General features: G+C 49.3%; 2 protein-coding genes across 3 annotated transcripts; one reads left to right on the forward strand and one right to left on the reverse strand.

The window, feature by feature from the left end:
• The first annotated feature begins 1,664 nt into the window (after positions 1-1,664).
• rimkla (ribosomal modification protein rimK-like family member A) lies at positions 1,665-16,925 on the forward strand. The gene is made up of 5 exons (XM_062460196.1): positions 1,665-2,517; positions 8,594-8,824; positions 11,613-11,699; positions 13,597-13,800; positions 14,815-16,925. The coding sequence occupies exons 1-5, from the start codon at positions 2,355-2,357 to the stop codon at positions 15,324-15,326; spliced, it is 1,197 nt and encodes a 398-aa protein (XP_062316180.1). The 5' UTR covers positions 1,665-2,354; the 3' UTR covers positions 15,327-16,925.
• Positions 16,926-19,306: 2,381 nt separating this feature from the next.
• On the reverse strand, positions 19,307-26,152 carry zmynd12 (zinc finger, MYND-type containing 12). 2 transcript variants are annotated; one of them, XM_062460197.1, is made up of 8 exons: positions 25,915-26,152; positions 24,008-24,149; positions 23,520-23,691; positions 23,169-23,338; positions 22,512-22,634; positions 22,296-22,377; positions 21,371-21,516; positions 19,307-19,788 (listed from the first exon to the last, which is right to left on the reverse strand). In XM_062460197.1, exons 1-8 carry the CDS (start codon positions 26,025-26,027, stop codon positions 19,663-19,665), a joined length of 1,074 nt encoding a protein of 357 aa, XP_062316181.1. In that variant the 5' UTR covers positions 26,028-26,152; the 3' UTR covers positions 19,307-19,662. The 2 variants fall into 2 exon arrangements, with proteins under 2 accessions (XP_062316181.1, XP_062316182.1); XM_062460198.1 differs by lacking the exon at positions 25,915-26,152 and adding an exon at positions 24,626-24,786.
• Positions 26,153-26,234: the final 82 nt, after the last annotated feature.

A 26,234-nucleotide genomic window follows, 5' to 3' on the forward strand; every position in this document is an offset into this window, starting at 1 on the left:
TGGTAGGAGAAGCCATGGGAGGTGATGATTGGTCCAAGTGAGGTGGTGTACAGAGAGAAGAGGAGGGGTCCAAGGACGGAGCCCTGTGGGACACCAGTGGAGAGCTGGCGAGGGCCTGACAGTTTGCCTCCCCAGGAAACCTGGTAGGATCTTCCCGACAGGTAGGATGAGATCCACTGGATGTTCTTCACCTCAAAGTTACTGACGTGGTATTACTTTTGATAATGCAATGCAAACGCGAAAATATTACGGGAATGTTGTGGTTTTAATGATTTGCTAACTCGATATTTTAAATAATTTTCCGTTTGTAGGCCAAGTTGTAAGTTTTATTTTTATTCATTTATATTCTCAACGTGAAAACATAAAGAGCCTTTATCTTCTTCTGTCTAAAGCCCTACTGTTGAAATAACGAGACAGCATACACTGAAAGCCTTAAGAACATTACAATGAGGAGCGGCTTTTTATTTCTCTTGAATTGGAAGAAAGGCGTTTCTGAGAGTTCTGTATAGAGCGCATTCCATTCAGCAGGGTCCTACTGGGTACACATAATTGACGAGGCCCTCCTTCTACGGCCCCTGCGATTGGCCAGTGGCTGGCGCGCGGCTGTTTTGTCCATGATTGATGTGGTTGTGCATGAACATGGGTAGGGTAGTGGCAGGGAGAAGATCACGGGGGTTGTATAAATGTGAGGTCCTAGAAACACACAACATACACATTTTCAACCACATAGCCTTCTCGCTCATGTAAACCACAAAGTAAAACGTTATTTATTTTCAAGGTTACAGTAACAAGTGATGAGAAAAATATATCAGCTAAAAAGTGAATCAGCATAAGACGGTATGTTGGACGTAGAGCACATAGAGTCCTTGAGCTATTTGTGTTGATCCTGTAAGTTAAATACAGACCTACGGGGGCAGTTATGCTTGTATCCATAGTAAATATTCTACTAACAGACCAACCGTCTCCCTCCTTCTCAGAAGTGGGTCATTGCGATGGCATAATTTCGCCCTTGATGATCACATGTGTGATGCACAGCCGTTCAACAGCCTGATACAGAATAAGGCTTCCTGACAGATTAATAAATAACCGTATATTGTACATTTATTTCCGTTTTATTAAAAGAGAAAAAATCGTATCGCGAGTGTGGGGTGTAAAGGGGAGGGGGGGTGTAGCCTAGCTTAAACCGGCAGGGCAAGACACAGGGCCCTCTTAATGAGATCACAAAACAAACTAGTTGTTTTGGCAACGACGTCCGGGAGTGAAATACAGAAAATGAAAAGCGAAATCACAATGGCTGGCATATGACCATAACATCCGATTGTAGAGGCAATGTTAGATCCTGACTGCCATTTCATCATGGAGACAGGCGTTGGTATTCAACAAACCTCCCTGTACCCGGTCTGAACCGGTTCGAGTGATGCGCGGACTCGCGCACCCCTTTCTCTGCTGCATCTTTGTCATGCACTGAATCACAGCATCCGCGCGCTCTCGTTGGACACAACCCTACGCCTATTTGAGCATCCTGATTGGCTCACAGCGCCCTGCGAGCCTCCACACCTTCGTCGTCCTGATTGGTCTATAAGGCACGGTAGACGTGTCTGTGTTCGTTGGTTTACAAACTGCCATTGGTCGATAAGGTAGCAAAACCTTGAATACGATTGGCCATCTATTGTCTGAGAACGCGGAGAAGAACAGTTGTAAACGGAGCGCGTGCTAGGAGAAAGACGCAGAACTGGGAGTAAGCGTGCACCTTTCAGCACCGACACTGTGGATAGCAGCCAACAGAATAGACCGGACAGACGTTGACCAGCTATTAACCTCGGTTATAACTAGCCACCACATTTTTGTGTGTTTATACAGTCGTACTGACTGCCGTGTTCCTCGGATAACTTAGTTGAAACAGCGATTCATCGAGTGGAGGATTTGAGACGCAATCGCAGGAGCTTTGTTTGCCCCAAACGGGCAAAAGTAAGGAGCTAGCTAGCAAATCTTAGCCTCTCTGCTCCCAAGTTATTGGCAGTGAAGCCATTTCAGAGCAATTTAGACAGTAGTCATTCAGTGGGATCTTGAATCGGATGAGACCGGTACTAACTGCCTGCCAATGAGGGGAAACAAGAGGGACGACGAATTAATAGATTCGGTTTCACTATAGCTGCAAACAACCGCTCTACGTGGTCTTGCTTCCCTCAGCCACATTATAGTTGTTCGTGTAGCTGCACTCCATTGTGTGTACATCTTTGTGCAATTCGGTTATTCCCGTCGCCCGATCCCGCGCTCTCGCACGCCCGCCGCCCCCTCACCCACAGCCTGTGTATTCACTCCAATTCTAAATCAACACCACAAAATTCGATAAAATGTGTTCTCGGGTTTGGTTTGTGACCGACCGGCGCATCCACCAGGAGTATCCTCAAGTCCAAATCCTTCGTGCACTGAAACAGCGCTGCGCCGAAGATGATGTTGAATTCCGCTCTCTTCTCATGGACCAAATTGTGCTCACCATCAGCGATGGACAATTAGGCAAGTATAACTACATACCGGCATTTAAAGTTGTTTTCTGTTATTAACAAGACATTGTACTGTGGGGAATTGGAATAAAATAGTTGACTTCATTTGAAATTCATACAGTGTAATTCACCACGAACACGGGTAGTCACGGTTGCCTACGAACGCGGGTATTGTTTGGCACCATTGCAGGAGGTAGCTTAGCGTATTTGGCTAGGTAGCTAGCTAGTAGCTTAGCTTTAACGGTGACCGCCTAACCCAGTTTCCAGGTTGTCTCGGGTCTAAGTCAGTTACTGGCTAAAACCAAGACTTGCAAATTGTGAGTTATTGCGCTGGCTTTGCTGTGAAATGTTCGATATGGAAATATAATTTAAATTAGGTTAGGTTATCTCAAAACGTTAGCTAATGTTCATGTCTACTTGAGCCTAAATGAGGCGTGGATGGCTAGCTAGCCTAAACAGGCTAGATTACATGATGAGAGACAGCGCCATGGAATTGTTGTGGCTTCATGTTGAAGGAAGTTAGCTAAGTGACACGACTTATCGTGACGAGAAGATTTCGAACATCGTAGTCTACATATCTTAACTACATATCCGACGGCCGCTATTAAATCGACGAATTGGTTCTCTTGTTTTAGCTGTTATTTATTTATTTCCTCATCGCGTCATTATCAGTTTGAGTACGTGTGGACCACTGCCTCTGTTCAGTTATCATGATGGTTATTGTAACGCTACTAGTAACATGTTGACCTTTGGTGTGGTGGTGTTGTTGTTTTTTTTCCTTCAACTTTTATTTCTACAGGTTAGACATGTATAAATATAACCCAGTGACAAGACTAGATTCACAGAGGGCAGGGAACATGGAATTTCATCGTGAGATGCGAGCAGGGGCCATTTCACTCAGTGAGGCTGTCGGAGTGGTAGAAGGTGGGGGTTCTAGGTATCAGGGACGGTCTCAATTAGCGCAGTCTGTAGGATATTAATAAGATGTCTCATTGACACATAGAAGTGAAATTGGCAGCACTTAAAGCACCATAACCCTCATACTGTACTCCCATTGGTTCAAATTATATACTCTGAAAGGATATTTACGTAAAAAAAATATATATATATATTTATATATCTCAGATTAATTAAGAATGTTTATTGTTACACATAACAATGGATATTTTTTTTTGCTCTATGACTCATTGCACATCTTAGGAGCTGGCACCTGTCTCAATTTACCTATACTTTTTTCAGTATCAAGTCTAATGCCCACAAAGTAACTGGCCACAGGCTCTGCCATACTACAGAAAGAGTTGGGAAGGGAAATAGATGTACCCAGTGGAGGAAGAGGAGGAGAGGGTATGGCCTACATAGCTAGCAAGGTAGACATTTGTCTGGACCTGTAGGAGTTGCCCCTCAACTAAAGCAGGGCTGGCTGTAGTCTTGACTGGGTCCGGATCTAGACGTCAATGCAGACTAGAGAGCCATCACGGATTAACAGCTAGAGGACAGCTTGACAACAGACTTAAGACTCCTGATTTAGTGGAGCTAACACGGACACGAATACACACGGATACACACACACACGGATACACACACACGGATACACACACACACATGGATACACACGGACACATGCTGGGATCATATTGCTTTCTACTGTGAAGAGCACAGTCGACGTGGTCCCCAAAACGACCAAAAAATCACGGAGGTGTACATCAGTTCTAGTTGTGTCACATCGCTCGTAGACTGTGTAGGTTCGGATCCAGTTCAAACTTGAAAATGCACGGTCAGACTCGGGCAGTATGTAGATAGGAGGTATGAGGACAGGACGCGATGCGCTCTTTAAAAAAAAAAGAAAAAAAAAAAGACTTTGACATATCTGTTTTTTAGGAAAAACATGTCAAAGGCCCCAGTCCGGTGATCGGCCCGGGGGGGATTTTTCATGTTGCCGAGGCGTAAACTCAGATCACAGGAAATGCCAAGATGTTGAATTCTGTTGGCTCTCCTCGAGTCGTCTACTGCGACAGGCCCACGCTTCATTCCCTGATGTGGAATGCAGCACCTGTGTGTTATTCTGCGTAACCCAGCAACACCGAGCGGAACTCTGAGTGACGTTTTGGTCATGTGACCGTGGAACAATTAGGGTACATTAGCTAAAGGCGTGATCTAGTGTTGGCTAGATTCCCGTAATCCTAATCTGAGCACCGACCCTTTGAGTAGGTTATTGTTTATCTCTGTTTATCACTGGCAAAACCCAAAACAGATTACTGAAATGAGCGTGCAACAAGCCTTTTTTAATATATCTAAGTGTAAGCTTCACTGTTATTTAATAGTGGATTGTAGACATTTTATTGAGTAAATAAGAGGGGGAACATATCAGTCTTCGTCATCCTTAAATAACGCAAGCAAGTCTAGGTTATAGGGAGGCTAGCCATGTCATGAAAACTCATTTGTATGCCCTCAAGTGAGAGGGAAAAGTATTTGCATGGTTTCACCGAAGCGCAACTGAAAATGCCATCCAAGGTGATTTGAAAGGGAGCTAGCGCGTCATTATTTTATGACCTCTACGCTGTCGGCTCCAGCAGAGGAAAGAATGCGCATCTGTAGGTGTTGTTAAATGCCCCCAGGTGACACACTGCATGACCTCACAGGTTACGATGATGCAACAACAAGGCCTGACATGCCTGCAGACAGAACTAGGCTTAGTAGGTTTCGAGAAGCCCAAGGTGTTGTTGCACAGATCTGGTTTAGTGTGGTCTCGCATGCACAAGCTGTCCCTCTCTCTTTCTCCATCTCTCCCCCCCCCCCCTCATCTCCTCACATCATGCACCTTCTCCATCCCTGTTTTCTCTCCTCCTCCCTTTAAAAAAAACAAATCTTTAGTTCTTGCATCAGCCAAATACTGGCTTCCTCTGGTTCTGCTGGTTCTCTCCAGCCCAGTCTCCTGCTTGCTGACATGTGCACTACTCCACAAAGCTGATGACAGAGTGGGGTTCGCAGTACCTTCAGAGATGAATGTGTGTGTGTATATATATACACACACACACACACACACACGCGCGCGCACACACACACACAGAGAGAGAGAGGAAAGAAGGCTCCTTAGATCACCCCGAAGTGAAGGAGAATTCCAGGCATTTCAGTGAATGCATGAATTCCCGACATTTCTCCCACTCGTCCAAGACGCTTGCGTGTCCTCCGGAGGAGAGCGAGACTCGTGTCCTGCCGTGTCTTGAGTACGCAGACGGCAGGGTTTGATGGGAGCGCTGGATTTGACTTGTCTTCGCCCCGGGGTCGAGTCTCCGTGACACGTCACGTCTGAACATCACAGCTGGTGTCTGTGTGTGGCTTCTGTTTGTCTGCCTGTGTGCTTTTTACATGGTGTGTGTATGACTGTGCATGGGCCCCCACCCCAAGCCATTTTCCCACTCTCCCTCCCCATCCCTGGATAGGCACCGTTACACAGCCAAGGTCACGTGTGTTTTCAGGCATGTGACGGGTGTCCGTTACACGCCCGTCGCATACGGACAACCCCGGACCTTTTGTGCCTTGTTTCCCGCCCACCTCTGTGCCCAGAGGAAGTGTCGCTGTCCCAGGCTGGCAGGACCTGCCAAGCCGGCCCTGGCATGGCGCGTGTCAGCGCCCAGCCGCATTGTGACGTCACAAAGGAATGTACAGAATGAGGGAGTCCCCCCACTCAGCAGTTATGGGGCCTGTTGGCCCTGTTAGCCAGAACATAAATAACACACACACAAGCACATACACACACACGTTTGTGCATAGTTCAGCTGACCATAAGCACACAAGCCTTCCTCATGTTTAAGCAGGACCTGCACCTGCATCTCAGCAGGATCTCAAATAAGCTCCCGGCTCAAACTGAAAATAAAACACTTGGGGCTGTTCATGACCTCCTGTTTTGCGACAGTGACCTCTGATGCGTCCTGAAGGGTCGAGTGTTTGCAGAGAACCAGGTCAGGCGCCAGCGAAGCCGTACAGTAAGGACGCTTGCTCGGGTGAACAGGAGGGGGGGGATTCACGGCCACGACACCGGCTGCGTTTGGTTTTCCTTGGAGACGGCGACAGGGGGGATGTGTGGCTGTTGGCAGGCCGTGCGTCTTGCCGCTGTGATGCCTCCCCTTCCTCTGCGCTGCTGCTCCACCCTCTCCTCTCTCTCCTATTGTCTTTCCTTTCCATGTCTGTCCTTGCACAGCATCACTCTCGTTAGCATGTGCTAAGCATGTGCTAAGCATGTGCTAAGCATGTGCTAAGCATGTGCTAAGCATGTGCTAAGCATGTGCTAAGCATGTGCTAAGCATGTGCTAAGCATGTGCTAAGCGTGCGCCTGCAGGCCAGGCCCGCTGTGCCTCGGACACAGGAGCCCTCCGCCGGCCCCTGGAGCCGTCGTCTCCGCGAGCACGCAGATCTTAAGATGGCTGGAAAACGGGTCACGGAGTGGCAGAGCGAAGAGTGCTGCGTCAGTTACAGCCCCCTCCTTCCTTCCTTCTCCCCTCCCCCCCCTCTCTCTCCTCTCCTCCCCCTCTTCTCATCCCATCATCACCCCATCTGTCTCTCCCTGCTGAGCGGCTGGGCCACAGCCCCCTGGCTCATATCCTAACTGAGCACACCTCCTCTTTCTTCCCCTCCATCCCTCCTTCGTCGTGTGCACCCCCTCCTCCCTTTTTAGCGCGTCGTCTCTCTGTGCCACCATTATGTGCCTCTCTGCTAACACTTGGGTGTTCCCCTGCCGTAAAATGGCTGGTCAACAGGCTGGTAGGAGCTGGTCCGAATTGCTAAGGGGCCGGCTAGCTGTAGAGTTACATCAGCATAGCAAATGTGCTGAATATTTTAACGTTATCTGCCGCCTCCACCTGGAAGGTACAGTCTGGAGAGGAAACCAGGGGAAACCTCAGAAGTCATGTACGAAAATAAGCTGTCTGGCTAGATTCTGGTGGCCGTCCTCTCGTGTGTGTGTGTGTGTGTGTGTGCGCATACGCTCGTGTGCGTGCTGCCCTCTTAGGAATACCTGAGATGTATTTAAACCCCCATCTCCTTTGGGTTCAAAATGAGCAGGATCTGCGTCATACATTTTATAAACCATCCTGCTTAGCGATCTCTGAGACAGTTTTTTTTAGTGATCAGTCTGCCTGGAGGTAGCCTGCCCGGGGGCCTTGCCCCCCCTCCCCTAACAAGGGGGCGGAGCCCTTGGCAGGGCCGCGTGTGTGTGGTGTGAACGAGCGTGCCTGGCAGGAGCAGGTCCAAATGACGGAGTGATGTCAGCAGGGTGATGGTGGAGGGCCCCATCCCTGCTCTCTACCCCCCAGGGCAGGGTGGGGGGGGGGGCGGGGTGGGGGGGGGGCGGGGTGGGGGTGGAGGAGTATTTAGGCAATTGCTCAATCATGTGGCATTTGGGTAATTGGCGTATGGTCTTTCCAATTTTATTCAGAGATTTCTAGAAACAAGCATTCGTTGACAGTGTTTCTTCAAGGCCTTGTGAAGTTGTTGTGCTGTAAATGGGCGACGTTCGTATGAAACCCCAGTCGAGGGTCAACATCAACGAAATAAATCAAAATGATTACAGTACAGTTTGTTCTTAAACAAAACTTCCCAGTCGGAGTGGAGAGTCTAAGGCCACGGGCTTTGATATGCTGACCTTCGCATGTTCAGATTGAGGAGGGAAAGGGCCTCGGGCCTGTCTGAGGAAAAAACAGTGTATGCCTTTTCGCTAATGTCTGTGTGTTAGCTAGCAAGCTTAATAAAACTCAAGAAAATACAACTCCTGAATCGTGAGCCTTTTTATTACAGACACATTTCCACCACAGGACACGTGCTGAATGCTTCGGTCATTTGCATTTTCCACATGCTCTGTATCAAATCAGTCAGGGGAGTCAGGTGGCTGTGCGGTAAGGGAGTCGGGCTAGTAATCTGAAGGTTACCGGTTCGATTCCCGGCCGTGCCAAATGACGTTGTGTCCTTGGGCAAGGCACTTCACCCTACTTGCCTCGGGGGAATGTCCCTGTACTTACTGTAAGTCGCTCTGGATAAGAGCGTCTGCTAAATGACTAAATGTAAATGTAAATATCCCTCTCCATCCCTTCCTCCAGGTCTGCGGGTGGAGCAGGAGGTGGTGACCTCCTATCCCCAGGTGGCGGTGGTGCGTGTGCCCACGCCGTGGGTGCAGTCGGACAGCGACATCACCGTCCTGCGGCACCTTGAGAAGATGGGCTGCCGGCTGGTCAACCGTCCTCAGGCCATCCTCAACTGCGTCAACAAGTTCTGGACCTTTCAGGAGCTGGCCGGGCACGGGGTGCCTCTCCCTGACACCTTCTCCTACGGTGAGGCCCCCCTGAGACCAGGCCCCCCTGAGACCAGGCCCCCCTGAGACCAGGCCCCCCTGAGACCAGGCCCCCCTGAGACCAGGCCCCCCTGAGACCAGGCCCCCCTGAGACCAGGCCCCCCTGAGACCAGGCCCCCCTGAGACCAGGCCCCCCTGAGACCAGGCCCCCCTGAGACCAGGCCCCCCTGAGACCAGCCCCCCTGAGACAGGCCCCCCTGAGACCAGCCCCCCTGAGACAGGCCCCCCTGAGACCAGCCCCCCTGAGACCAGCCCCCCTGAGACCAGGCCCCCCTGAGACCAGGCCCCCCTCCCCCTAAAAAGGGATCAGATGGCTGAGCGGTTAGGGAATCGGGCCATTAATCAGAAGGTTTTCGGTTCGATTCCTGGCCGTGCAAAATGACATTGTGTCCTTGGGCAAGGCACTTCACCCTACTCGCCTTTATCTGATTCCATTCTGGTTTGTTGACGGTTGGTATGGCTGTGCTCTTCGAGATGTCAGTTGCTGTACAGACTGTGGTTCTCACGTAGTTCTCACGACAACAGCTAGATGAGGAAGGGTTCTCTGCTTGTCGTCCAAAGGAAAGCTTTCTCTCTGCGGTCTTACTGTGGCAGCATTGAAGGGTTTTTATTCAGGACTTATCAGGGGCCCTAGATAATAACGCACTCAGTCATAAGCTGTCCCTGAAAGACCCACGTAGGAATTAATTAACGCCTGTGTCAACAGCCACAAGCTACCCAGTTTTTATTGGGCTGTAATGCTTTTGAATACTTTATGAAGGGCCTGTGTGGATGTGTTGACATTTAATGCCCTTTAAGTTGCCATAACTTTCCCTTTTAATGACAAACCGCCATTCCCAGCTTTTCATAACGTATGTATGTATCACAGAGGCTATAAGTAGTCAGGACCAGGTCGGTTGGTTCGTTTGCCAGGCCGTTGTTTCAGGTTTTGCCGGCCTTGTGTTGTCTTAACGATGCAGTGTTTTTTCCGTTGTTGACAACGGTTTAAACTGCCGGTAAAGTGTGTTCCGTCACACACTCCCCATATATACTCACCATATAGCTAGAATGTCGGGGATAAACAACGGTTATTCAATAGTTTATCTTATGCATGCATCAAAACAAGAGCGTGTCTTCTTATGATCCCTGTACCAGCTTTTCTCATATCCTCTCTCACACTAATCCTAATATTTTTTTCTTGTGTATTTTCCGGTGATCAGTGTTCCTCATGTGTGCCGTCGGTGCGCTGGGTCCTGAGGTGGAGGGTCAGGGGGGGGTCAGGGAGGGCCCGGGGCCCCAGCAGGCTGTGCTTGGCACGGGGGGGGCCTTCGGAGACTGGAGCCAGCAAACCACACACTGTTTTTGTTTTTTCGTTAAGACGAGACCAGAGTCGACAGCTACCATGGCGTATTTTTGTTTTTGTGCGCCGCAGCGAAATCCAGTGTTGTTTCGGAAAGGAGTGGAGAGGGAGAGAGACAGCCATACAGACAGAGAGAGAGAGAGAGAGAGAGAGAGAGAGGGGGAGAGGGGGGAAGGTTTGTGTCCCAAATTCCACTCTTCTCCCAGCTCAGAGGACCATGCGGTGCACAGACAGGCTGAAGCGCTTATGTAACCAGCATAACCCCCCACCCCCGCTCTCCCTCCCTTCCTCATTCTCTCTCTCCCTCTCTTTCCTCTCTCCCTCCCTCCCTTCATGACTTTAGGAATAAAAGACTCCCCCATTGCTCTCCTCCTTCCCTTGCAGAAAGCGGTGACGTGATTGGCTGACATTTGCTGTGCTCCTCTCCTCGCCCCTCACACACACACACACACACACACACACTGGTGCGGCCGTGTGCATTTTGGAAAAGGCATCTGGTTCACCAACTCACATCTGGTCTTGTCGATACGCACGAAACAGACAAGGAAAAGAGAGAAAGAGAGAAAGCGAAAGAGAGAGAGGAAGATCAGAGCGCAGAGCGAGGAGAGGTCAGCATTAGCCACACGTTATGAAGCTGTCACCCTCAGAGGGGAAGATGAAGCCTGTTCCCACGTATGGAAGTTCGCAATGGTCATGTGGATCACGTGTGGTAGATGTTACATGGATAAGGCGTTTTTTTTTTTATCAGAAAAAGCTTCAGTTTTCAATCAACAACTGTGTCATGTAGGCTCAGAAGGCTTCATGGGATTTTCCCCACACATTTCACAGTTCCAATCCAACTTGCTTGGCCTTTTTCATACGAGAAATGTAAACAAAATTATATATCAGCACCGATAACCAACCTAAAGGCTCTGGGTAGATGAGGAGGGGAACATAAAGCAGAAAAGCCTTCACTCCTCTCAGCGGGAGAGGAGTGAAGAACGCCTCACATCCCTGCCTCACACCTCCGTCTCACCCGCCTGCCTCACATCCCTGCCTCACACCTCCGTCTCACCCGCCTGCCTCACATCCCTGCCTCACACCTCCGTCTCATCCGCCTGCCTCACATCCCTGCCTCACACCTCCGTCTCACCCGCCTGCCTCACATCCCTGCCTCACACCTCCGTCTCACCCGTCTGCCTTACATCCCTGCCTCACACCTCCGTCTCACCCGCCTGCCTCACATCCCTGCCTCACACCTCCGTCTCACCCGCCTGCCTCACATCCCTGCCTTACACCTCTGTCTCACCCGCCTGCCTCACATCCCTGCCTCACACCTCCGTCTCACCCGCCTGCCTCACATCCCTGCCTCACACCTCCGTCTCACCCTGCTGCCTCACATCCCTGCCTCACACCTCCGTCTCACTGTGTCTGTGTTTGCTCTTCACAGGAGGCCACGAGAACTTCCGCAAGATGATCGACGAGGCGGAGCCGCTGGGCTACCCCGTGGTGGTGAAGAACGCACGCGGCCACCGAGGTCAGTCATTCCCCACCCTGCCCCCCCTCCCACCCTGCCCCCCCTCCCACCCTGCCCCCCTCTCACCCTGCCCCCAAGCCTCGTCCCCTAGCAGTTCATCCCCAAACACATGCCTCTCCTCCTCAGAACCCCCCCAACCCCTCGTCCCAGCAATCTGCTTCCCCAGTGCCAGCCAGGCCCACCCTGGTCACACATTCCCCAGCGCGGTGTGAAGTGATTAGAAGTGTCGTGTGGTCAGAAGACAGCAGACCAGCATCCTGCAGCGTTGCGCAACATCTGTCCCTGTTCAGGCCCGTCTTCCACCGTCACCTGCTTTGATCTGCTCTCGCTCCTCTGGGCTCCGAGTCTCTCGTGTCACAGAGTTGTTTCGAGGCTCTGGTGCTTCCTTGAGGTCAGCTGACCACTCGTCCTACCCTTCTGATTGGTCGTCTCCGGCCATCTCATTGTCTCTGTGGGAAACAATGGAGGCAGGCCAGAGGGCAGGGTAGATGAGGGATACAAAGGCTCGCTGAAGGAACAACAGCTGTTGGTCACGGCTGTAGACAAGTTTTTTTTTTCTTCCGGTACCAAGAAACCGTTAACATGGCAGAAACATGACAGCGTTTTCCACAGAAAATGTTCATAAGTTTCCCGGCGCATAACGTTTGTCTGGCAAAAGCTAAAAAACGTTCAGTCAGAATCCTTGATAGTTGGCGATTTTATATTATATTTGAGTGAAGTCGTATTTTGAGCTCCCTGAGTGTCGTGTAGCCTGGTGACATGGAGGGTTGTGAGACGGAGCAGAGCTGTGAGACAGGGAGCTGTGACACACAGTGGAGTTGTGAGACAGGCTGTAGTCCTGTGACACAGGGAGGGGGGCTGTGACACAGGGAGTGCTGTGAGACAGGCTGTAGTTCTGTCACACAGGGAGGGGGGCTGTGAGACAGGCTGTAGTCCTGTCACACAGGGAGGAGGGCTGTGAGACAGGCTGTAGTTCTGTCACACAGGGAGGGGGGCTGTGAGACAGGCTGTAGTTCTGTCACACAGGGAGGGGGGCTGTGAGACAGGCTGTAGTTCTGTCACACAGGGAGGGGGGCTGTGAGACAGGCTGTAGTTCTGTCACACAGGGAGGGGGGCTGTGAGACAGGCTGTAGTCCTGTGACACAGGGAGGGGGGCTGTGAGACAGGGAGGGAGGGCTGTGAGACAGGCTGTAGTCCTGTGACACAGGGAGGGGGGCTGTGAGACAGGGAGGGAGGGCTGTGAGACAGGCTGTAGTCCTGTGACACAGGAAGGGAGGGCTGTGAGACAGGTAGGGCTGGGATAATCAGTAGAGATGTTAGATACACGGTCGTCCTGTGAGACTGGCAGTGCTGTGTCATTATTTACTGTCCTGTTGCACGCACAACCTCCGCCGCATACTGAAGTAGGCAGCCAGTCCACACACACACACACACACACACACACACACACACACACACACACACACCAGTGAGGTGGTCCTGGTCTTCTTGGTTCTGTGGAAGGGTCACAGGACGTGCCTCTTAGCACAAGGACAAACGCAGTGCTAATTAAAACAGGCATTTCTTTCCGGGCTGTGCGAGAAGCACTCGGTGTCCAGAGCGTTAGTTGTTAGGCAGGAGGAGGAGGGATGACTGTGCTGAATCCCTGTGGTGGCTATGAAAGGGTGAGTCAGCTTGTGCTGCAGATCTGGAGTCTCAAACTGCCCAGGTTTCATTCAGTCTCACCACCTGGCTGCGTTTCACAGTCCTGGGGACGAGTGGAAACCAATGAGTCACTCGTTCTCTCCTGTTAGTTTTTTTCTCCTCTTCCTGTTTATCCGACCATTTGTTTGTTGCTTCCTTTATATACCTCCTTTATTCCTTCCTTCGTTCCCTCCTGACGTCCCTCTCCCCCCAGGTAAGGCGGTGTTCCTGGCCAGGGACAAGCACCACCTGTCGGACCTGAGCCACCTGATCCGCCACGACGCCCCCTACCTGTTCCAGGAGTACGTCAAGGAGTCCCACGGCCGTGACGTGCGGGTGGTGCTGGTGGGGGGCCGGGTCATCGGCTCCATGCTGCGCTGCTCCACCGACGGACGCATGCAGAGCAACTGCTCCCTGGGTAAGACGGGGAGCTGGGGCAGGGGGAGCTGGGGCAGGGGGAGCTGGGGCAGGGGGAGCTGGGGCAGCTGGGGCAGGGGGAGCTGGGGCAGCTGGGGCAGGGGGGGCAGGGGGAGCTGGGGCAGCTGGGGCAGGGGGGGCAGGGGGAGCTGGGGCAGCTGGGGCAGGGGGGGCAGGGGGAGCTGGGGCAGCTGGGGCAGGGGGGGCAGGGGGAGCTGGGGCAGCTGGGGCAGGGGGGGCAGGGGGAGCTGGGGCAGCTGGGGCAGGGGGGGCAGGGGGAGCTGGGGCAGGGGGAGCTGGGGCAGGGGGAGTTGGGGCAGGGGGAGCTGGGGCAGGGGGAGCTGGGGCAGGGGGAGCTGGGGCAGCTGGGGCAGGGGGAGTTGGGGCAGGGGGAGTTGGGGCAGGGGGAGTTGGGGCAGGGGGAGCTGGGGCAGGGGGAGCTGGGGCAGGGGGAGCTGGGGCAGGGGGAGCTGGGGCACAGGCTGGCCACGGCCTGTCCCTCCATCCCCCTCAGTGTCATTTCAGGACATTACCAGACGCTGCTTTCCCTCTGACGACAAACTGTCTGACCGCTGTCGTAGCGTCTGCCGTGTCAGAGCACGCCGGCACGATCATGCACTGTGACATTTTGGGGACACCGGCTTTTGATTGTTCCGCCATGATGTGACAAGTGTCACATGGTGTTTGGCATGATGCTCTGGAGGCCTGGCAGGAGCGCAGCTCCTCGTTAGCCTCTCTGAGGCTGCCCTACCACCACAGTTGTATCACATTACCGTTTCAAGCGATTTTAAATTGGGAGAAAATCAACTGGAAGGAAATGTCTGTGGCTCATGTGCAGAGGTCGATTTGAACGGTTTTATTGTAATAAATGGTATATATTAATGATGCATCATCCATCCAAAAAGTTACGTCAGGATTTCGTTTTATAGGACATTTAAGCATGAAGAGTAATGACTCTTTGAGCGTATGTGTGTGTTGTATATGTGTGTGTTGACGGACTCCCTCTGCCCCCCAGGCGGCGTGGGCATGATGTGCCCTCTGAGCGAGCAGGGCAAGCAGCTGGCCGTGCAGGTGTCCAACATCCTGGGCATGGACGTGTGCGGCATCGACCTGCTGCAGCTCAACGACGGCTCCTTCGTGGTGTGCGAGGCCAACGCCAACGTGGGCTTCATCGCCTTCGACCAGGCCTGCGGCATGGACGTGGCCGGCATCGTGGCCGACTACGCCCTGTCGCTGCTCCCCAGCCGCCTCACGCGCAAGATGTCCCTGCTGTCCGTGGTGTCCAGCACCAGCGAGACCAGCAGCGAGCCGGAGGTGTGCGCCGTGTGCCCGGCGCCCAGCGGCGTGGGCGTCCTGCCGGAGGCGGCGTGCAACATGAGCGTGGGCTCCACCTCCTCCGAGAGCGACCCCGAGCTGGCCGAGTCCTCCCCGCGCCAGGCCGCCGGCTCCGCCCTCCCCGACCTCCCCGACCCCGCCTACAACTTCAACACCATCCTCGCCAACGAGATCAAACTATTGACTGAGTGAGCGGGGATTGGCCATGCTCACACACGCGCACACACACCACACAGATGTATAACACAGAGATATAACACACACACACACACTGCAACGGACATTCCTGTTACACAGACACACACAAGCACACAGCAAACCTCCTATACACGTAACACAGGCAGGATGTTACATGCAGATGTTACATGAGCTGCATGAGCTGAACAAACAAAACACACAAAACAGCGACACACGAACATGCCATGACCACCAAAACTGACATAACTACCAACAGATGTAGACGCACGCTCCTTCTCATACTAACTACTCGCCCTCCTTGTCCCCACTCCCCCACCCCATGTAAACGCAGAGATCTGAGGCTGCTCCCCTGAACTGCACACGGACCTCCCCCCCTCCTCCACCACCCACCTCCCTCACAACGAAAGTTTACACGCTGCATTTTGGTGGCAGAGGTGGAACACAGAATGTTAGCTAGCTAGCTGAATTTGGCAGTTCCCCCTCCCCCCCACACACACACACCTCTATTGCTTTGTGGGGTTCAGTTGAGCCAGGGGGTTGCGGGACTCATCCATCACACCAGCATGTAGACCAGCGCAACGTGGTTCGATCTAATCCAGCTCAACACACTCCCGAGTCCGGGGTAGGGGGAGGAGTTGGGTGGCGTACAGTAGCCAGGGGGACAGCTGATTGGAAGTTGCATGAAGTTTTTTTGCAAGTGATTTTCTCCATGAAGAGATGAGCGGGGAGGAGGAGGGGGCGGGGGGGATAAGAGACAGATTGTTAAGTGGACTGCTAGTCAGTGTTGATTCTAATGTATAAGATGAGGTGTAGCGGTTTCTAGGACGGATTCAAGCTTGTGCAAGAGGGGGTGGACTCTGTTGCAAGGTGTGTGGTGGCATAGGTCCTGTAGAGGTTTGGACTCTGAACAAGCCCTCTGAAGAAACACAGTAATGTCAATCCAAGTTACACAAACTTAAAAGAGCACAACAGGTGCTTGGATTCTTTTTTATTTTATTCATGTTTTTAGTGGCTAGCGTTTCGTTAGCTTTTTAGAATACAACAAACAGTAGTTATCGGCCGGACTATTATTGCCCAAAATGCTGTTTTTTTTTTACCTTCATTTGAAATAAAGCACTTTATAATAAACAGATGAATTGCATGCTGGGAACTTGGCTACGTTGGGTAGGATGTGGTTGGAAAGCTGCCACTACACCTACAAGCAGAATATACCTCAGAACAAACCGAACTTCTCTCACTGCCATAGAAAACTGGTCCTGCAAGCAGTCATTCATCCAGCGTCGTGGTCGTTTCAAATGAGCCTGGGTTTTAAAAGCTTTCTCTCATATCCTGTTAATAGTTGACATCTGAGTGTGTCGTTTGTGAATGATAATGTAGCAATCTTTACGCTGGCTAGACTGGTTGATTAGTAATGGCTGAACTAACTGCTACCTTCCTCAACTTAAGTATTTTGAGAAGCGACAGTATTGTGTACAATTGGCTTATACAGAACTGCAAATATTGAAAATAAAGTATGAACAAAAAAAAGGTTTTTAGAACTTTTCTGAATTCGTCTGAATGTAGTTTGAAACAAAGACAAAGATGTTTTCTCCTTTCCCCCACCAACAGTGAGCTGAACTCTCAACTCACCAAACATCTTATGCAAATCAATTTGTTCTCCTTCCTCAACAGGAAAACAATTTCGGTTTGGACCAGAGAGCATCTCTCTTCACCTCTCTAGTCTGTAGATTATTCTAATAACACCTGGAATCACCATAGCTACCAAGCCTGGGGCATCTGCCCTTAAAACAAAAAACAAAACAAGCCAGAAACATCTTGAAACGACACTATCACAAGCACAAGCCCAGCCAAATGAGGGAGGCTTGGAGCCAGTGTTTAGATTCCCAGCCCAACAGTCCGCCAGTTGAGACTCAAACCCAACTCAGGGAAGCAGCCTGGATCTCGCTCTCACCCTCTCAAGGCATGTCACATATCCATCCTAGCTAGAGATCTGCCTAAAACATGTGTATCGACAAACAAACTGAAGAAAAAAAAAAAAATCAAACTACAAAAAAGATGCGGTGTATCATGAACCATGGTACCATGCACTGTTCTTTTTTCTCCTTGCTTGTTTTTATAATGTTCAGTGTTTTTTCTCCTAATTTATTTTTTTCTTTTTTAAGGAAAAAGTGGTTTGTGTGCACTAATCTCGTCTCAATAACGTGAAGCCGCTGTGAAGCTTGTTTTTTGTGGGGAAAATGTTACTAACCGGCTAGAATCTCACGGGTCTGTAAGAGGGAGGAGCCACAAGCGTGCCAAATCCGAACAGGACGTATAAAGAAAGGAAAAAATAATTTTAAAAAAGTACTAGAAGGTGACTTCTTTAACAGAAGTCTTGGTGGTTAAGTGACGCAGCGGTTTCTCTGAAGGTTGAAGGTTACCAATACAGTACTGTGATGTGTTTCAGCGTAAGAAATCTCTTTCTGAGAGTTAACAAACTGTGAATCCCTCCCCCCTGTACTTAACATGATAGGCTAGGGGGTGTGAGCACCAACATGTCACCCTAGCGACCACAGCTCATGGGAGATCCAATCTGAAAATAGTTGTCACCCCTTTTTTGTTGTTTTTTCCACCTTCAAATAACCGGTTTATGTTTTGTTGTGTTGTGTAGAATGAAGCCTGTGCCATTCCACTTTCATTGCTTTGTAGATTCATGTTAATCAAAGATGGGACATATCCTTTCTAGACCTTAAGACCAGCCATAGCAAAGAATGAAACGAAGACCATTTTGCTCTCAACATATTCATTGTTCAAATAGTATCTCTACTTTTTACTGCATTTATCCAGAAAGCACATCAACACAGGTCGGCCTGCTTCAGTACATCTGTGCCCTGTAAACATTAGAACGCCTGTCTTACTGTCCCAGTTTGTTTGTGAGCGCTGATCTGAGAAGCTCAGCCCAGAAAAGACTCTAAGACCCATCTTCCGGTTGGCTATCCCAAGCTTTTCAAGTCAGCGCTCATAACCGAACCAAGACAGGGAGGGGAAGCAAGTGATGGTCAAACTGCCTATTTATGACACAGCTTAGACGAACTGTTGCTAAGTCGTGAAGTGGTCCTCGTTTTGATGATGTAACGCATCACCGTGTGGCTGTGTGCCATACTGACCAATGGGAACGGGCTGGTCTGTGACCCCTCCCCCCCCCTAGTGTCTGTACTGCACCACAACACAAGGTTACTATTTATTTCTGAATTGCTGCTAATGTATATTTGGCTCAAATATTTAAAAGGGAACATGAGGAATCTAACTAATTCCAAGTTTCGTTGCCTCTCAACAACTAGAAGATGAATCTGAATGCCAAAAACAAGCATTGTTGTATAATTCAGTACCAATAAAACTAGTGAAATGTTTTTAATATTGATTTTGTTTTGATATAAATGATATTAAAAACATCTCAAATGTACATATTTAGGATTTTAAAGCGATCCTTAGATTCCCATTAATCCATGGATGTGTTAGACACAGCTGACTTTGCTCAACAGTCCCCCATATAGATTGAAACATATAGTCAAGTAAATTTCAAAAATACTACAGATCTGTCACATGCTTTTTGGGGAGAATTGAACTTCCTCTGCTGGTTAAAATCCAGAATATCAATTGAGTGTGATCCCGTTATCTTGAGAAGATGGGTCATCCTCAAATTGGGTGTGATGACATGTTAAAGCCTTAAGTTAATAGGTTTTGAACTGCTTAGGCCGTTCTGGAGGTACGAGTCATACAAGACATTTGTGTGAGAAAATTAGTTCAAATCATTGCTCTTATCATTACTGTGAACCATTTTGACAGCATGGCAAAATTGATCCCAAATTTGGTTTTGGTTTGCAAATTAAGTTGTGCAAAATTATGTAAATATACACCCCCTCTTTATTTTTTTTATTTTCTTTTGGATTAAAATGAGTCATTATTGAAAACAGGAATAATTTGTCTGTCTTTTATTTCACTTGGGGAATAAAGTGCCAACATTCAGTGAAATGTCAAGCTTATTTTATTAATGTCAATTCAATCAAAGACAATCTAATCACCAGAGGAAATAACTGGATTTAGAACTTGATGTCTTGTGTTTAGCCCTGGACAACAACAACAAAAATCGAACCTATGCTAACACAGAACATTAGTGTCATGCCTAATCTCACATAACTGTCAGTCAGAACCCACACAAATTCTAGAATATTTTATTCCGTCAAGATTCTACTGACCCCAGGAGCCAGGGTTGTTAAATTCTGGGCAGCGGAGGTGGTTGGTGGGGGTGCCGGCTGGTGGATGGGTATTGGGCATGTGTGCTGCCGGCTGGTCAGCTAGCCTGGGTAGGATGAGGGTCCGGCCCTGCCAACAGCAGCAGTCGCTGGATGGACTCCGTCAGACTGGGGTCTGGCACCAGCTGGACGGCCTGCCATGCCTTCCTGCCAAACTCCACCGCCTGGCACATACACGCACACACCCACACACACACACACACACACAGTGAGCCCACTGCTCAAGAGTCAAAAGCCAGCTTATATAATATCACTATAAATTGGGTGGGGTCCCAACTGGATTTACTAGCTCCCTGTTTCCTCGTCATGGTTTTGTTCTGGGAGAGAATTAACATGACTGACACCTCTCCAAGTTGTTGGATTTATCAGTGTTGTGAGAGAAGAGCTGAGATGAAGACATGCATGGTGGTACAGCCTGCACCTCAGTGCTCCCTTGTGTGTTTCATAAAGCAGGCTGGAAGCTCAGTTCACTGGTAGCCTATCACACGCCTGTGAGAAGTGTCTGTGCTCGACTCAAAACGCCCTTAACACTATTCAGCAATTTATTTGACACCAGGAGTTACGTATGGTGTGACAAATACCAAGGAGAAGACTGGCTCGGAATGAATGAACGCCCTTCATTGAATGTTCTCTTCGGAAGATAATTTCCACAATAGAGCCGGGACTCCTAACATTTGTGTAGGCTGAAACGGTAGATCGCACCCCTCCTCTCTCCTTCATTCACTTCTACTGATAACAAGGCTGAGAAGGAAATCAAATCCGTTTCTTGGCTCTTGTCTCTTTTATTCCCTCCAGGTCAGCTGAGTAGGTTGAAGACACTGCTGACATATCAGCTATGGAGAACAGGCTTGAACTGGTTGCTCTGGCCATTTTAAGACATTAAGCCGTTAGCTTAGCTTCATGACTTCATATAGGGTTTGGCATGTCAAATGATCACACCTGTTTGTGTGCGGGCACACTCCTGTTCCTACACAATATAATACTTATTTGAAGAACAGGGGGATTGTCTAGGTTTCTAGATCCTATATTATCTACAACTTGTCTTATTCTTACTTACCTTGGATACCGAAGATTTCTTAAAAATCTTAGCTGTTGAAAGACAGACCTAGGACCAGCACCTAAAATGGCGACTCAAGTTCACCCTACTTCGATAATATCTGACAAAAGGGGCAGTCTTCTGTACGGCGGTGGTACTGAACCCCGTTATGTCCGTTTACGTGTTAGGGTAAGCGTGTTCTAGCTACCTAACAAATTAACCCAGTTAAGGTTGATCTCTTCCGCCCTCCTACCCCCCTTTCCTGATCTACTGAACTGGGGCTCACCCAGCATTAGCCAAGGGTCGACACCTTTCCTCAGGAGTGAATGAAATCCTATCTTATACCTAGGGTATTTGCCTACCTATAGGCGCAACCCCGGCCTCTGCAAGAGAACACACCTACCGGTTGCTTTCACATTAAGCTCCTGCAACAGTAGCCAGCCTCCCGGCAAGATAAGAGAGAAGTCTTGGCTGAGCCTCAAGACCGGGAGTTAGACTACCAGGCCAGTCGCGTAAACTCCCGCTAAATCCCGAGTGATAGTCTTTAAGGCTTTACCAATTAGAGCTAATCCCGTCACTAGACAGCACTACATGGGAGCCGCGCACGTGAAGAAACGTGTCATGGTGCCAGCAGACAAACTGCGGAGGGAGCTGAGTGTTTCTGTTTTTAGTTTTCCGTTTGTGTACGTGTGTGTCTAAAGCCTTTATACCTTGTTACGAGATCCTCCCAGGAACCATAACATGGCCAAGGAGTGGGTCACTAGAGCAATCTGGGCCACATCCTGTTTGTTGTTTTGCGCCTGAACCTCCAGCATGGTCTTTAGCATCTGATCTGCCTCTGTCCTCTGAGCCTCGTCTGTGGGTCAGCACACACAGACAGCACACACCAGTAAGTACACGTACAGCGACAAACACGCACACACTTTACACGGACACAGGCCTTTTGATAGCATCATGGTAAGCTACGTCACCCACCACCAAGGTGTGCTGTAGCATCCACCAAAGATATTTTAACCACAACGCAGCCATTTTATGTTTTCATGTCCAGCCTGCCGTAGACACCGGTATGACGATGACCCAGCAGGAGCCAGTGCGGGTGAACTAACCCAGGAAGGTAACGCTCTGCGGCGGCTGGCCGAAAAGCCTGGGAAATTACATAGAGGCTAACAGGCTTAGCGTTATAACTAGGGCAGCAGCAGCGAGAGGCGGTTGAGACGCGGATGCTGCACTGCCGGAGATGTGTCATGAGTGGTCTAAGTCAGCCGCTGGCATGCTGGTGGAAAAGCTGGGCTTTAGCTCTTGGATAGCACGTCAGGCTAGCCTAGCTAAATTTAGCGCCATTGACCTTATTTTTGAATGATACGCGAATGGAGTCAATTGCTGCTGGGGCTCGTGTCATCACAACCTCATGTTGTGACAGTGTGTCATTAGCTGCATCTAGTGTTTGCTAGTGAGATTCCATAATGGGGGACTAATGAATATCATGAGTGGAGTGCTTATCCATTAGGTTGACAGGAACAATGGTTGCCTTTCAGATCCAGTTTCACTTTAAATAGTCAGAAAACTGCTTGCTACTAGCACTTTTCAAAATATTGAAGTGTAAGTAATGTAGTTAGTATGAATGTCCACACCCACCAAAACATGGTTCCAGTGATATGGAGCTTTGAGTGTGGGCCTCCACGAGTCTGGTCAGGTGTGAGTGCCATGTTTTTGCCACCTATGATAGAAATTTGACATAAAATAGGCACATTACATCCCATTTTGTTTAATTGTAAATCATCGTAAGCATAACAATAATTATGATGTAAAACATTCTGAAATGTGTTCATTTCCATGTGAGATGTGGTTTACCTCGGCGTACATGGAATGGGCAATGTCTTTCTTTTCCTGTTTCATGAACACGTTGGCCATGAGAAAGTATCCTCCTTTAGTGACTATGTTATCCAAACCGTACTCGTCACTGGCATAGTACACCTGAAGGCCAGAGAGTACATCTCCAATAAAGCTACAGCCATCATTTAACATTTCAGAATTCAGAATTAGCTTTATTCACCTTGTAAGTTCACAAAAACAAGGAATTTACTGTGGCAGGAAGGTCATTACGGTAAACATATAAGGATCTTAAGTAGAAAAAGTACAAGTCTAATTCTAAAACAATACTATACAATGTAAGATATAAAGATCTACAATAAAATAAGAGTGCAATATGACGGTCATAAGAGTGATTTCCCTGCCTCTAGCTGTTGTAGAAGCACCACATTAAAAGGCAAAGACTCCGCGAAATGACATCATCATCAGACAACCAGTCAACTGCCCCCTCATGTGCTCTCAGCCGTGTGTGGGTGTGGCCGGAAAGCTCGACTTAGAAGCACCGCTGTTAAAGCGGTCCTGGCAGATCCATATTTCAATGATTTGTTTATGTCGGTTGCCAGGATCCTGCCTCGCCGTGAGTGATGATGTCATGTTGCTGACTATGGTAAACACTGCAGGCCGGTGCGTGCCACCCACGTCGTTGGCAAAGCTCAACAGCGCTCCCTTCAGGTTGCCGGTGGAGGTGTAGAGTCGGCCCAGGTTGCGGTGTAGCTGGTGGCGGACTGCCTGGCTGCAGTCCGGGGTCTTGGTCACGGTCCACTCTGCTTGAGACAGGTACTTCTCAGCCTGCGCTAGGCTGCCCAGACCTGGACACGCACACAAACACACGCGCGGACGCACGCCTCGTGACTCAGCGTTCCGCAAACGAGCCACTGTAGTCGAGGCTTCAAAGATTACATGTTTACAGACCGACTTGGCATTGGGTTGTGCTGATAATGTATTATTTCCGTAAGAATCCAGGTAGGTGGTCTATCTGGGGGTTCTCACCGACGTTGGCCTCTGCCAGCAGCAGGTAGGCAGGGACCAGCGAGGCCGCGCTGGGGCCATACACGTCCATGGCACAGCGCAGGGAGAGCAGAGAGGCAGGTAGAGACTCCTGGAACTTCCCCTCAAACAGCTTGTTCTGGGCCACTGACCTGGAGATCTCAATCAGTTGTTCCTGGAGAGATGGGTCAGGCCGAGAGTGTGGGGAAGTCTGTGGGTCTGTGTCGATGTGACTGCTCTGATCCCCTGAGACTTGCCCAGTTTGTGTTGTGCTGATATAAACTTCCAATATGTATATATGAAGTGGTATAGTGTGAAGTCTGTGTAGGTGATTGTCAGGAGAGTTACTCATCTATGATGGGTTAACTACTGAAAGTGCACATGGAACACACTAAAGACGTCGAAATGGAATGCTGTTTGTCTGTTTCACTCCAGGAATACCACCACCACCTCCACTACAACCACCTCCTCTTCCTCCACCACCTCCTCACCTGCCTGTGCCGTGTCTGGGACTGGTGGAGGTCTCTGTCGGACTGCAGGGAATGGAAGGGCACGGCGGAGCGGATGGGGATGAGCAGCTGGCAGACCTTGTCGTGGATCCCCACCCAGTCTGCCTGCTGGTGCTCCGTGTCACTGTGAAACACAGACACACGGGGCTGAATTCCAATCCAGAAAGGTCGCTCCCTCTCTCCATTTCCTCTGCCCTCGCTGACCTGTGCTGTGTAAATCTCTCAAGGCTGGGTGGAAGCTTCGCTGTGGAAGCTTAACCCTTGTGCTGCCTTCGGGTCACATGACCCAAAGGTTCATAACGAACCATCGTTGTGTTTACCCAATTTTACCCAATACAAAAACAAATCAAAATAATTTTCTTTTAACATTCTTAATGTGGGGGGGTCTGAGACAGCCCGACGGTTAAAAGAAAATGCTTCAGGCCTATGCAGTAAAGCCTTCGCTCTTGTGGTACGCGTTCTTAACCGGTTAAGACACCGAAACACCCCATCTCCTTATTTTCTTTTGTGTGCAGTATTTTCACTTTCACAAAAGGAATGCTAAATTGTATGTCATTACATAACAGGTCTGTAATTTTGCTCATCCTGCTTTTTTCTCACATCTCCTCACGGCTTTGGAAACTCTGGTCTGACTCCCTCCGCATGGCGTTCTCTGTCTGCGGCGTGCGCATGTTCCTTTCTCAGTGTTTTTACTGGTCTGGATTCAAAAGCAGTGCAGTGGCCACGTCATGGCAACAATAACACTCAGTCTATGGGCTGGCTGACGGGTGACGAGGGCTGAAAATGTGCACACACATGCACATACACATGCACACACACATGCACACACACATCAGAATCAGAACACACACATGCACACACACATCAGAATCAGAACACACACATGCACTCACACATGCACTCACACATGCACATGCACACACACATGCACACACACATGCACTCACACAGAAGTCAAGGGGCTCTCCAGGATATTGGAGCCGTTCTTTCTGACAGAGATTGCCATGACTGTGATTCTCAAACTCCTAACAGGCAGCAGGTAAGGATTGTGAAGGGGTTGGAGGGGAAATGGGGAGAGGTCCCTGGTCATAGTGTTGCAGCACGGATCTTATGCAGTAGCTTGGCACAGAGACAAGTCTATTAATCCAAACAGGCCGACAGCTGTCCCAGAGGTGGACCAGTTGTTTTTTCCCTCTCTCGCTCTCTGTCTCTTGTTTTGTGGCATACTTGAGCGATCTGTACAATGCTCCATTGATTCACGAAAATGCACATCACATGAGACAAACGCTTCGTTTTAAAGGCATGAAGCCACACAAGAGAGCCAGGGATAGAAGTAGATTTAAGCTTCCTCTAAGGCAAAAGATTTACTGGCTCATCCCCTAAAGCTTAGTGTAGAGGCTGTCACCAAGAACTACATGGCTGGCTTTAAGTAGCCTACTTCCCCAAATTGTCACAGACAGATTCTGACATGTTATGAACTGACACCAACCATTGTAATTAGATTGAAGAAAGATGTGTTGCATAAAGCTAGTGCATATTTGTTTTTTTCCTGACCACATGATCGCCTAAGCATACTTCCTTTACAGTTTTCTCGTGTAGCTAAATATATAAATATATATCCCGGATAACTTAGATTCCAGCTGTTCCTCTCTTTAACCACATTTAGAAGCAAAGCAAGTTTCCATTTGTGTTTGGTTTATGGGCCTCATTGCTTTGAAAACACTGCCACCTAGTGTCTAAACATTTTGAGATTCCCTCATTCAGAATTTCTCGACATATGTGTATAACATTGACTTTATAAACAACATTATACGCTTATATTCAGCAACGTAACGCTGATTTCATACTTGAATGTTGAAATTAAAGTAGGCCTACCTTGGCCAACTTACCAGTAGAAAGTGACACGACAATTGTTGCATTGCAAGTATGCGGGTTTTTGACAAAGCTCACATAGTTTTTTCGCTCCTCTTGGGTTGGCAAGTGGATTTAGCGTGGTTGACATGACCAACAGAACTTCAGGTTAACCAGCACTACTTAATTATTCGGTCGTTTTCATGTGATTTGTATAGGTATCTAGCCACCATAGCACCTTGTTTCTGCCCGGACGCCTTTAAGTTTCTATGGAGACGACCTTGGAACTATTTCCTCTCTAAGAACTTCACTTCAGAAAGCAACATCTTCGCTGAACAAAGAAGATTCAACTCATGAA

The sequence above is a fragment of the Osmerus eperlanus genome, chromosome 4 (genome assembly GCF_963692335.1).
Source record: "Osmerus eperlanus chromosome 4, fOsmEpe2.1, whole genome shotgun sequence".
Taxonomy (NCBI): Eukaryota; Metazoa; Chordata; class Actinopteri; order Osmeriformes; family Osmeridae; genus Osmerus; species Osmerus eperlanus.